Below are 11,814 nucleotides of genomic sequence, written 5' to 3'. Positions count from 1 at the left end.
TAGGGAAAGGATTGTAGACATGGGTCTGTTTGAGCAAAGGGCTTGTTAACTAGTGACCCTTTCTCTCTGTCTCTCTCTGTCTCCCTCTGTCTCCCTCTGTCTCTCTCTGTCTTTTTGATCACCAGGCAAAACTACATTTACTACAACCGATACCCAGGCAGCAACTTGGACTTTGAGCGGCCCCGAGGCTACCATCACCCCCAAGGCTTCTTGGAGGACGATGACTCGCCCGTTGGCTATGATTCCCGGAGATCTCCAAGAAGACGTCTACTACCTCCCACCCCCACATGTGAGGCCAGATTTTTTGTTTGGGGTGAAGCTTCTCAGAAAACAGTGTGCCTCCCTCACCCAGCTCCAGAGTTTGCGGGGAAAGGCGATGATGGGCGTGGTCCTCCCATGTTGGGGATGGATCTGTAGCCCTCAAGACCAGCCCCTGCTTGGAGATCTTATTAGCTTTCCTTTCTTTCTCATCTGTATCCCATGTGGTAGAGTTCAAACCACTGCAGCACTGTTCTGGACTCTCTGAGAACAGAGAAAGACAGTATGGGCCCTGAAGTCACACAGCACAGAGCATCGGATGAGGGGTTTTTGTGAACCTCAGCATTGCCTTTGAGCCTGGGATCTCCTGAGAGATGAGCAAGACATGCACCGTTGTTGTTGTCAGGCCCGCTCTATGGGTGGGGTAACCGACCCTCAGGGCAGAAGGGATCAGCCCATGTGCGGAGCTGGGTTTAGCCCAAGTCTCTTTGACCAAGGCCCATGTCTCTGATGGTGCAGTACCTGGGGATTCTTGGTGTCTGTCTTTCCTAAGTCCCCACCATGGTATTCTCCTCCTTTCTCCCTTCCTCACCCTCCTTTTATCTTAGCCTCCAGCCTGCTGGTGCCCTCTGCTCACCGGGCAGGGTTTGGCCTTGGCGGTGACCTCCAGAGTAGGCGTTCCCATCCCGAGACTGGGGAATCCCATCCTGCTGAGGAGGGGCAGGAGCTGGATGCTCCCCTACCTGGTTTTCTCGTGCAGGTGGCATAACTGGTGCTGCCAGGAGATCTGGGTCACCCTCGGGCCAGGGAAAGAAATGCAGCAGTGGCCCCTGCCAGATCCTAGCTGGACAGTTTGATTTTGGACATGCGGTCATTTGGATCAAGGTTAAAGAATATCCTCTTCTGGTGTTTCTAAGGAATGAGGCATATTTTTGAGCAGTACTCTAATCAGTAACCAAAAATAGCCAAGACATATCGGCTCCAAGTCTACAGACTACATGCACAATAACAAGTGTGGTTAGGTGGCGCCTGGGGCCCTCTGTCTCTCTCCAGCTGTCATAGCCTTGCTGGGAAGTGTAATCAAACCCATTTCCATGGTTAATATTTAATGCACAGCCCTAAACACAGAGCAGTTCTGGTCTCCCTAAATACTGGTTGACGCACATGCAGGGCGGAGGCTGGGCGGAGGCCCCTTGTCCATATGAGTCCACTGCCCTCCTCAGGACCTCCCGTTGGTGGCCTCATTAATGCCCATCACTCACAGGTGCCACCCCAGGGAAGCTAGGAAGCTGAGCAGGCAAGAGCAGCTGCCCTCTTTATTTGTAAGGACAAATAAAATGTACTTTATTTGCTTCACTGCCCACCGGTTCAGACCTTGGGCAGGGAGAAAGTGAAACTCCTCAGCCTGTGTTCTCAGATTCAGTAGGACTACTTCCTCCATCAGAGATGGCCGTGCAGAGCAAACGAGATGACGGATGTATGTGGATCTATTTTCAAAACCGAACGGCACTGTGTGAATGAGCGGGACGGAGGTTTTCCTTTCCCAGCTCAGCCTTGGGCCCCAGCCATCTGATCCTAGGAGAATCCTAGAAGCTGTGTTGACAAGGGAGGCCCCTCCCCCTTAGAACATTGTTAAATTCTGCCCTTGCATGGTGCAGGGAGAAAAAGGCTGTCTGACGAGGACAGCAGCCGTTGCGCAGGTATCTGTCCCAGGTAGGCAGCTCAACGAGGAGGCCCCAGCGTGCCCTGCCATGCGCATCGGGCCTGTGAGACCAGGATTGTCGTCTGTCTTGTTCCTCCCTATTGGGCAGCGACCGGCTTGGTCTTTGTGCACTTTAGGGGCAGGGCCCTCACAAAACCGGTTCCTGCGGCTTCCTGTGCAGTTCGAAGATGCCTGGGAGGGCTCCTCAGGCTGACATCTGCAGTTTCCAAAACAGGAATTTAAGGGTATGGAGTTTTAAGTATGCCCCGGAGCTTAGAAAGCTGAGGTCAAGAAAGGAGCTGCTGAAGTAGCTTGGCCACTCACTGCCTTGCAAACTATAGGTAGGACTCCTGAAACACCTCCTCCTTCCTTGCAGGTGTTTTCAGTGGGAGGCCTCTGGCCCGTGCTTGGGGACCCAGAATTCAAACTGATCTCCTTTGCCTGGTACCCTGTGAAGCCGCAAGCTCTGGATCTCTTGTCACCACTCGACCTGTATATAAGCCTCTATTTAAAGTGGCTGTTAACAGGACAACTGCATTCTTTGAAGTTAGAGGTGTTCCTTTTTTGTTCTGTCTTCGGTGCTAGGGAAGCTGGGTTTTTCCTAATGAAAGAATTTGGTTATTATCTGGTTGAGCTGATAGGGCGGGTAGCAAGTCACTCCCTTTACAAGAGAGGGAAACACAGATGCACCTTGAGATACCTCAGCCCCCAGAGACACTTAAGATGTCTGGAAGGTGAGAATGGGGCCGTCAGTCAGCGTCTGTGGGATTCTAGAATGGGTTGTGTACTTGTCTGAGATTCTGTATTTCCCACAAAGTGTGGGACCAGGGACTTTAAGTCAGAACAGCTGCCTCTGGCTGCCTTTAGCTCCTCCCCCTGAGAACAGGCACGGTCTTTATAAGAAATCTACTTGCACATGTTTAAAAACATCCCTCAGTTGGGCTTATTCTGCATTTTCCCTCTCCAAGTTCTTTTTCTTGGACATATTTCTTGCTTCCTCCTGGGCTTTCTGCCACGCTTCCCGTGGGCCACTCTGACACCCGGGGTCCCGGGGTCCTGACAGACAACTTGCTTCACAACTGCACGGTATGTTTTGCCTTCTCAGCCCACCGAAGATCCTCCTTCAACTTCGAGTGCCTGCGTCGGCAGAGCAGTCAGGAGGAGGTCCCACCGTCCCCCACCTTCCCCCACCGCACGGCCCTGCCTCTGCACCTGATGCAGCAACAGGTGAGCTGGCCCACCCAGCCTTGTACCCACCCTATTGAATGGATAAGCAAACATCAGAGAGGGTAGGCGACACCCAAGCTCACACAGGAGGTAAGTGACCAAGTTAGCATTTGAATCCAAGGCTGCCAGCTTCCAAAGCGGGGCTGTCAGCCTAGGTACAGTCTTCTCCGCCATATCTATCCTCAGCGTTGAAGACAGGGCCTGGCACAATTCATGACCCAGGGAGTGGTGGTCGCTTGACTGACCCTGAACATTCAGCGCTGCCCTTTATTTACTCTGAGAGGTTATTTCTTCCTTAAAACACATTTAAGGAGCCCTCTGTGAGCAGGGCCCTGTGGTCACGGGGGTGGGCAAGCCTCCGACCCTGCCTGCATGGGGTGTGTGGTCCAAGCAGAAAGACTTGTCTACAGTGTGGGTGACTGGACAGGCGGGAGTGTGGGGCCAGAGCCCACTCACTAGGGCTTTGCCTCAAGGACACAAACATGGTACTTTTTTTTCCTAAAAGGAGCACATCAGAGATTCTGTCCACTTGTGTATGTGTGTGTTGGGAAGAGAGGTGGAGGGAGGTGGAGAGAAGTACATCATGTAGTATGCACCCAGTCTGTCAGTTTACAGAGCCAGCTCTTCTGGCAGGTTTCTCATCTGGAGTGTCCTCAGCGCATGAACACTAGCTACATTTCAGATTCTCTCTTCAGGTCTCTCTGCCAACTTTTTACTTTGCTGCCTTCAGTTTTTACGTTAGTTTTAATTTGTGTCCTGCTTTATCATGGAAGAAAGACAAACCTTGGGAAGGCCCAGGCCATCGAATGCCAAGGACCAAGTCTCCATGGGCATGTGCATGAAAAAATAACCTTCGCCCTGCTGCCCTGCCCTGACCGGGCCCAGGTCCTTTCTGCGCTGGAGGCCATGGCTTTCGCTTTGCCCATGGGACTGTGCTGGTGACAAAACTGGGCCTTAGGTTTCCCCAGTGCAGAGTGGGAACACCAAGGCGGATCTGTCGCGGTGCCACCATAGGTAGGAGAAGCAGGCTTGTACACAGTGCTTCTGGACAAACGCTGGCCGTGTGATGCGCGAGCGTATAGGGAACCAGCTGTGCTTTCCTGAGAGTGCTGGAACCATTAGTTTGCTCTGAATGCACTTGCGCACTTAAACCAGAGTAAGCTGGTGGCGTGTTCACGCACCACAGCATGTACGTCGTCCCTGATGCTTGATTGCTCTGAAGCAATTTCATGAATTAGCAACTGATTCCTGCTTAGGAACGGTCATATGAAATGCATTGTGGATTTTGGGAAAAACAAAATACAGTCTGCTAGAAATTTTTACCGCCATTTCATTTAATTTACTCAGTGTGCTCGGGCCCTTTCAAAGTCCTTGTTGAGGCCACCCCTGTAAAACAGTGCCTCATGCTTGGTCCATTTTGAGGAGGCCCAAGGCCTGGACCTCTGAGGACCTCTGGTCTCCCCACTTCCCCTTTCTCCTCAGATCATGGCAGTTGCAGGCCTAGATTCAAGTAAAGCGCAGAAGTACTCACCGAGCCACTCAACCCGGTCATGGGCCACTCCTCCAGCGACCCCACCACACCAGGACTGGACGCCGTGCTACACCCCCCTGATCCAGGTCGAGCAGTCGGAGGCCCTGGACCAGATCAATGGTAGCCTGCCGTCCCTGCACCGCAGCTCGTGGTACACGGACGAGCCTGGCATCTCCTATCGGACCTTCACACCAGCCAGCCTGACTGTCCCCAGCAGCTTCCGCAACAAAAACAGCGACAAGCAGAGGAGTGCAGACAGCTTGGTCGAGGCAGTGAGTATGGCTCACTGGTATGCCACCTGAGGGCAGGCTGCAGACACAGCAGGGGGGCGAGTCATGAGCACTGCGCAGAGCAAGTGGTGGCTCGGAGGGCAGACGGGGTCCAGAGCAAGGCTGCCTTGCTTCTGATCGGGACACCACCCACTTCTTAGAAGCAAAGAGGCGGTACATAAAACCAGCACCACTGCCGAGTCTCATGAATTAGCTGTTCCTAGGATTACGTGTGCTGTTCCTGCAACTATTAGCAGTTTATACGAAAATATTCTTCCCGTAGGGCTTCACTCTGGTTGGGCCACGTGTAGTTTTTGAGTTCCATGACATTTCAAAGCCAAAGCCATTTACTTACGTTTAGTTACCATGTATGAGATCTAGTGAACATAACTGGCTGGGTCCCAGAAGCACATCATGCTGTTATAACGTGCTTGAGGTGGGTTTTCTGTCATCCTCCCGCCTCAAAATCCTATAATGCATTCATGCCACTGATCCTCTTTCCTCTGCAGGTCCTGATATCCGAGGGCTTAGGACGATATGCAAGGGACCCAAAATTCGTGTCAGCAACAAAACACGAAATTGCCGATGCCTGTGACCTAACGATTGATGAGATGGAGAGTGCAGCCAGCAACCTGCTTAATGGGAATGTGCATCCCCGGGCTAACGGGGACATGGGCCTTGTCTCAAGCAGGCAGGACTATGAGCTCCAGGACTTCGGGCCAGGCTACAGCGACGAAGAGCCAGACCCCGGGAGAGAGGAGGAGGACCTGGCGGATGAAATGATATGTATTACCACCCTGTAGCCCCCAGGGCGGGGCAGGCTGTCTCTGGCCTCAGGTGGGGTGCCAGAGGGTCAGGGAACAAGTGCCTCATAGTTAGGAAAGTTTAGGCACTAGTGTAAAGTCCATATTCAATTAGACTTTTGTACAAGTGACGTCATGCCTCAAGGAAGCCATAAACCTGGTAGAGAATAGCTAGCTGTGCACATGTGCTCAGCCCCAGCTGTGGGAAACAGCAGGTCCAGCCCTCTCGCAGAGGATGGGCGCCTGGCTGAGGGCGGACAAGCCCTGCCCTCTCGTTCGGAGTGCACTGAGGCACTCACCCAGGCCCACCTGCCCACAGGCATGGTGGGGAAGGTTAAAGGTGATGACGATCACCATACCTGTGTCATTACCTCAGCCATTGGTCTAGCATATCAGACATTCACTGGGCCCAGCATATCCATTTTTAAACCCTTCCCCGCAAAATACACTGCTTCCTGGTTCCTGTTTAGCTGTTCTGAAACATAGTGTGTAAGTCAGGACCTACGTACCAGCTGTCATCCTGAGAAAAGCAGGACCTTATAAACGAGGTTTTCTGTTATGTGACGCCAGTTTACATGAGAGAGCATCACTCAGATGGTCGGTTTCTGACTGTCCGGCTAAGGGCAACTGTAAACTGGAATAATAATGCACTCGCAACCAGGTCAACTTAGGTACGCTAGTTTGTTTAAAAATTATAGATTTACTGTACATGACTTGTAATATACTATAATTTGTATTTGTAAAGAGATGGTCTATATTTTGTAATTATTGTACCGTATTTGAACTGCAGCAATATCCATGGGTCCTAATAATTGTGGTTCCCCCCTGAAATCTAGGAAATTATTAGTATTTTTACTCAGACTAAACAGAAGTTATAGAAATAGAGCCAATTCTCATTTATTCAGTGAAAATCTTTTGGGGGTAAAAATTTTAAGTTCAAAAGAACTTGACACTACAGAGATTTTTCTAAAATATTTTGAGTCACTATAAATCTGTCTTTACACAAGATATACCAGATGACTATTTGTCGTCTTTTCTTCAGGCAAAAGCTCTATGATTTGATAGTGTACCTTTTGATTCACCATGGGTTGCAACTGTCTTGTTTTCCTTTACCCCTCCCCCATAAGTTCATGGCAAGAGTAGGTCAAGCTGGTTACTCTGACCCTGTGGCATTCATAGTTGCGGGTTTTCTTACCTGCTCCCCACAGGACATTTTTGCATGTCTAGTGCAGGAATAATTGCACAAGTGGATGAAATCCCTCTGCTTATGTTTCCTGGGAAATGGTGGTACTGCCTGTCTTAAGAAATAAGGAGTGCTGGGGCAGGGAGGACAGGGGGAGCAGAATGAAGATCCGTAGGACTAAAAGGCCGGGGATCAATCGTATTGTTGCCTTTTTACAAAACAGTGCTGTACTGTGTGTTCTCTCTGAGGGCTTTTATATGCAATTGAATGAGGGCTGATGTTTTCATTAGAATGCACTCTCACTCTGATTGTACTTCCTGATGAAAACCCACTTTTGGATCATTAGACCCATCGAGGCTTCCTTTTCTGTTCACAGAATTATGCTGACTTTGTCAAGTTACCTTAGCAGGGATTCTCTGCAGTCAAACAGGTAGCAATTTTTGGTTTAGATTTTTAGATATTACATAGACAACCTGTTAATCAGTGATTTTTTTTTTTTTTTTAATACTTTGTTGTGAAGACCTTACCTCTTCTTAAACATTCTTACTCCAAATCCAGGCAAAAACACTTCAAGGTTTGTAAATGACTATTTCCTGAGGTAAATTCTTTTTTATTAAAATGCAAAATGTTCTTCATAATAAAACTGTGTAATAATTTTATTATATTTAGGAGCTCTCCTTGCAAAGAGCTGGCGTTCGCCAGCGAGAGCTTCAGAGGGGCGAGCACTCTGTGAGGGCAGTTCTGTCATTGTAATTCTGTAAATACTTTTTCTTATCCTCGTGGCTCCTTCAATGCCTATGGTAACCTAATACCAGCTGCAGAGAGCACTGTTTCTCCTTAAGGGCTAAACCACTGTTATCATCATCTGGGACTGTTTCTCTTTTAGGTATTGGTCTTACTGTGTGGCTTAACATCGCCAGTCCAACACTGCCTACCAGGACTGACTTTCTGGTATCGGCAATGAGGTTTTCCAGTCAGTACTTAGAAACTGGCATTTTTACAGGCTGCACCTCTCCTAATATCTGTCTGCTTTAAGTCTGGTTCAACCTCTCATCTAACATTAAATTTTTCTTTGTAAGAAAAATTTGAAGTTGTAGAGCATGGTTTTTTCCTTTGTTTTAGGAAAGTTTTAAGATTAAATGTCTTTCCTTTTGGTTCCCCTTCTACCAAAATGTCATTTTGTGGTGTCTCTAGGACTAGTACGTTGTTTCTTTAATCTGTTGTGTTTTTTTTTTCTTTTCCATAATATCACAAAATGGAAATGGCAGTTCTGATTTAACTATCAATGAACAAGAATCTCCTTAACAATTGTCTCTGTGATTTCCATCCAGACTTGGCCAGGCGCTACTTTCCAGCTCCAGTCCAAGAGGTTTCAGAATCAGCCAAGGCCAGGAAGGGTGGGTCGTGAAGGTCCCGGAAGCGTCTTGGTGCAGTGTGGTCTTGACCTGCTTGATGAACCAACCTACTTTATTGCTGCCCCCACGCATGCGAAAGAAAACTGGGTGGTTTATTTCATGGTTTTGTTTGTTTGTTTGTTTGTTTTTTATAGGCTGCACCTCAGTCGTAAGTGTCTTTGCCAATTGGCTGCTTTCCTACAAAGCTTTTTATTATGATGGGTGGCGGTTTGTCCTAAAAACTGGTTAACGATAGATTCCAACTACGCTTTCCTTTGTTGAAAAAGTTTTTTCTTTAAAATGATATTCCTTTACTTCTGGGAACTTAGGAGGGCAGGTAAGGAGGAGGAGCAGGCCTGGGGCCCTAGCTTCCAAAGTGGGAATGATATATATCGAGTGGTTATGAGGATGCCCCGGGGAGGTGGGTGGGATGGTGGCAGGAGATGGTAAGAGAGACTGCGTGGGTCTCAAGGCAGGGCCAGCCGAGAAGGGCGTGTTCGTGTGTTTTCTGATTTTTAAGAGAAAAGAATCTAGGTATCAGATCTGATGTTAAGTCGATCAGTGGAAATATGAAATGACCTTTGGGTGGAGGAACATGGTTTGGTTGGAGAGAAGAATCTATTTGAATTTATGGAAATGATGCTGTCTGCACTGGAAGCTGAAAGACAGCAGCTAAGGCGCCAGAGTTCCCCCTTCCGGGACCTGCCATTTCCTGGTCACACAGCAGGCAGGCTGCTCCTATACCTGCCCATATCAGCGCGATCTGTCCCTTATTCTGTCGGGTGCCCTCAGGGCAGTGGAACTTTCAGACAGCTGCAGCACTCAGCTGTCAGGCTCCAGTGAGAAACTACAAGTCACTATTCTGTACCGTGTCTGAACCCCAACAGTACAGTTTTCCACTTTGACTTCTATAGGTCCTGGATATATGAGGCTCACGGTCTTCTCTTTTGGAACTTCTATGTATGGCTAAATTGTGTGATTATAGGAACAAGACCCTCATAAGCATGACTGGGAGAGGGGCCAGGATCTAATTAAGCCGTACCGGGACGCATTATTTTCATTAACTTACAATATAGCCACAGCAAATCAGCCATTGTCTCAGAGGCTGAGAATACCACAAAGAGAGATGGCAGAACTGAATGGCTGTGTCACCTGCCATACCCGCGCCAGAGGAGGTCGGTATAGTCACAGTCGCCTGGGACCCCCCTACACACCCAAGTTGTTCGTTCTTGGCTCTCAGAGCAGTGGGGTTGGCACCTGTGCTCCTTGGCTGTTCTTTTGCCCTTACAGGTGGCTCCAAGACCCAGAAGATGATGGCTACGGACCAAGGCTGTGGGACAGGTGGGGAACCTCTCTAGGCAGATTTAGAATTTTCTTTCTTGATCCTCCCTTGGAACCGAAAATAAAACAGGATACAGGTAAGATTTAAATAAGAGATGTTTAAAATTTTTAAAGAAATGCGATGTATGATGGTCTTCTTCTTTCCATCTTTTTTGGAAGGTCTTTCTCAGAAACATAAGTTATGGCTGCCAAGCCTCCAAGCCACCTCAGTTCATTCTGATCCTGGGAGAAGCTCTGAATGTACCATTTTTCTCCCTTCTTTATTCTGGGCCTAACAAGGCAAATTTCCATATAGCGCTTCTTTTCTTCCCTGCCATGGACGGTAGTGTTGAATATCTTCAGAAAAATCAATCCAAAATGCATTAGTTTTCATTATCTTGTAAGGACTGTCTGAATAAGGCATCTCAGTTCAAAAATAAATTACTGGATTACATTATTGAATTATAGGAAGTTTAAAGATCAAAGAACTGTTTTAAATGCTACTTGTATTGTTTCCCGCCCCCCTCCCCCAACTCAAATATTTGACAATTTATTCTTTCAATTGCATTTTTATGAGATCAGGGAGCTACTTTTACTTGACTGCTTTTTTCATCAGTCTCAGCTCCATCCTCGTCTGTTCCCATGGACATCTGGAGAATAAGAATCAGCCAGCTTTGTCCAGTGCTGAGTCACTTCCCCAGGCCAAGGATAAAGCATCCTTTCCGGCTAGCTGCTTTGGCAAGGAGTGGTGGTCTGGTATGTGGGGTTTGCTCTGGGTTCTAGGTTTCCCGGTAACAGGAAAATCTTTTAAAATGCTAACTCGTGAAACCTGTGGTAGTAAAGAGCCTCTCCAGACTCTTCTCTCCTTGAACAAGGTCCAGAAATCCTTTCGCCGGGCTGATCGTGTTTAATAAGAAGCAGGGCATCAGACAGGTGGGCCGCAAGCCCCTCAGAGTGACCGAGCTGAGCACCAGTTCTTGCCTCACTCCAGGAGTGAAATGGAGTAAAACTGAGAAGCGGAAGAGAAAGGAGAAGCCTGTGCTTCTAGCAGGCAGCTCTCTCGCTCCCTGTTACGTGACTCCTGGCCTTAGCCACAGCCTGAGATGGAAGGTGGCCCCTTGGAGAAGGTCATGCAGGTCTGGCTGACACCCAGCCTCTGTGCTCTTTCTTTGAGGGGCTTGCCTTCAGAGGGAGGCCTGGGAAGGCAGCAGGATGCTGGGTTGAAGAGCACCACGGAACATAAGACAAGGCCATGGCAGGAGTTAACCATCCTCCACTGGCTTTTCCCAAAGGGCCCAGAAAAAAGTGCTGGGAAAAAGGATCCTGATTTACTGACCAGTATTGGTCTTATGTCTTAAATTACCCAGTCCTCTGCCACTGAATCTTAACTGTCTAGATAGTTTCAGGAAAGAACATTGGGAGCAAGGGCTGTGCTGGCCCTCTTGACTCGTTGGGGGCTTCTCAGGCAGTGACTGCTTCAACGCTGGGTGGCCAGGCTCTTGGGTTTGTACACAGGGACATCCTTGTCCCAGAGTGCAGGCAGCCCCTTAATGATGTCGGCTGCCTTCTCTGCAATCATGATCGTGGGGGCATTCAGGTTGCCACTGACCACACTGGGCATGATGGAGGCATCGATTACCCTGAGGTTTTCCACCCCAATCACCCTGGCCTGCGGATCCACCACAGCAGTGGGATCGGAGGGCTGGCCCATCTTACAGGTGCACGACGGGTGGTAGGCGCTGTCCGCTTTGGCCCGCACAAAGGCATCTATCTCTTCATCTGACTGGACGTGGCTTCCTGGCTGGAGCTCTTTCCCCCGGAATGGTGCCAGGGCTTTCTGTGCAAAAATTTCTCTGGTCAGCTTCACACACCAACGGAAGTCATCAATATCAGTTTCTGTTGGAAAGAAGAAATAGGTGAGACTCCACCTCTTTCTCAGTTCTTTGTCTTGTGACCACACGGCCAGCCAGGCCACCCCACTCATTGTCTCTTCTCTGAGTGACTCTGCAGTCCCGAGGTAAGGTTTCTCTCTGGCTGGGAAGTTTTTCAAACAGCCTGCTCGAGTTGGGTCTAGTTTAGAAGCACTTGAGGCTGTCCCATAGCCCAGAGAATGAAAAATGGAAAGAG

The 11,814-nt window shown here is 48.9% G+C and overlaps 2 protein-coding genes across 5 annotated transcripts in view; one reads left to right on the top strand and one right to left on the bottom strand.

Annotated features, from left to right (window-relative positions):
- Positions 1 to 6,550, top strand: part of CACNA1D (calcium voltage-gated channel subunit alpha1 D) — a 290,484-nt gene extending 283,934 nt beyond the window's left edge. Inside the window, exons 48-51 of the mRNA XM_015593660.2 lie at positions 126 to 289; positions 3,066 to 3,187; positions 4,670 to 4,990; positions 5,497 to 6,550. Coding sequence (XP_015449146.1) covers positions 126 to 289; positions 3,066 to 3,187; positions 4,670 to 4,990; positions 5,497 to 5,790 — 901 coding nt within the window. The 3' untranslated portion in view covers positions 5,791 to 6,550. The remainder of the gene's footprint in view (positions 1 to 125; positions 290 to 3,065; positions 3,188 to 4,669; positions 4,991 to 5,496) is intronic.
- Positions 6,551 to 7,422: 872 nt separating this feature from the next.
- CHDH (choline dehydrogenase) overlaps positions 7,423 to 11,814 on the bottom strand; it is a 32,413-nt gene continuing 28,021 nt past the window's right edge. For all 4 annotated transcript variants that reach the window (XM_015593712.2, XM_006917536.3, XM_015593714.2 and 1 more), the window contains exon 8: positions 7,423 to 11,583. In XM_015593712.2, the coding sequence (XP_015449198.1) occupies positions 11,165 to 11,583 (419 nt within the window). In that variant the 3' untranslated portion in view covers positions 7,423 to 11,164. The remainder of the gene's footprint in view (positions 11,584 to 11,814) is intronic.

The sequence above is a fragment of the Pteropus alecto genome, unplaced genomic scaffold, assembly GCF_000325575.1.
Source record: "Pteropus alecto unplaced genomic scaffold, ASM32557v1 scaffold75, whole genome shotgun sequence".
Lineage (NCBI taxonomy): Eukaryota > Metazoa > Chordata > Mammalia > Chiroptera > Pteropodidae > Pteropus > Pteropus alecto.
Note: the sequence above shows the minus strand (reverse complement) of the source record. Positions and strands in the feature narration are given on the sequence as shown.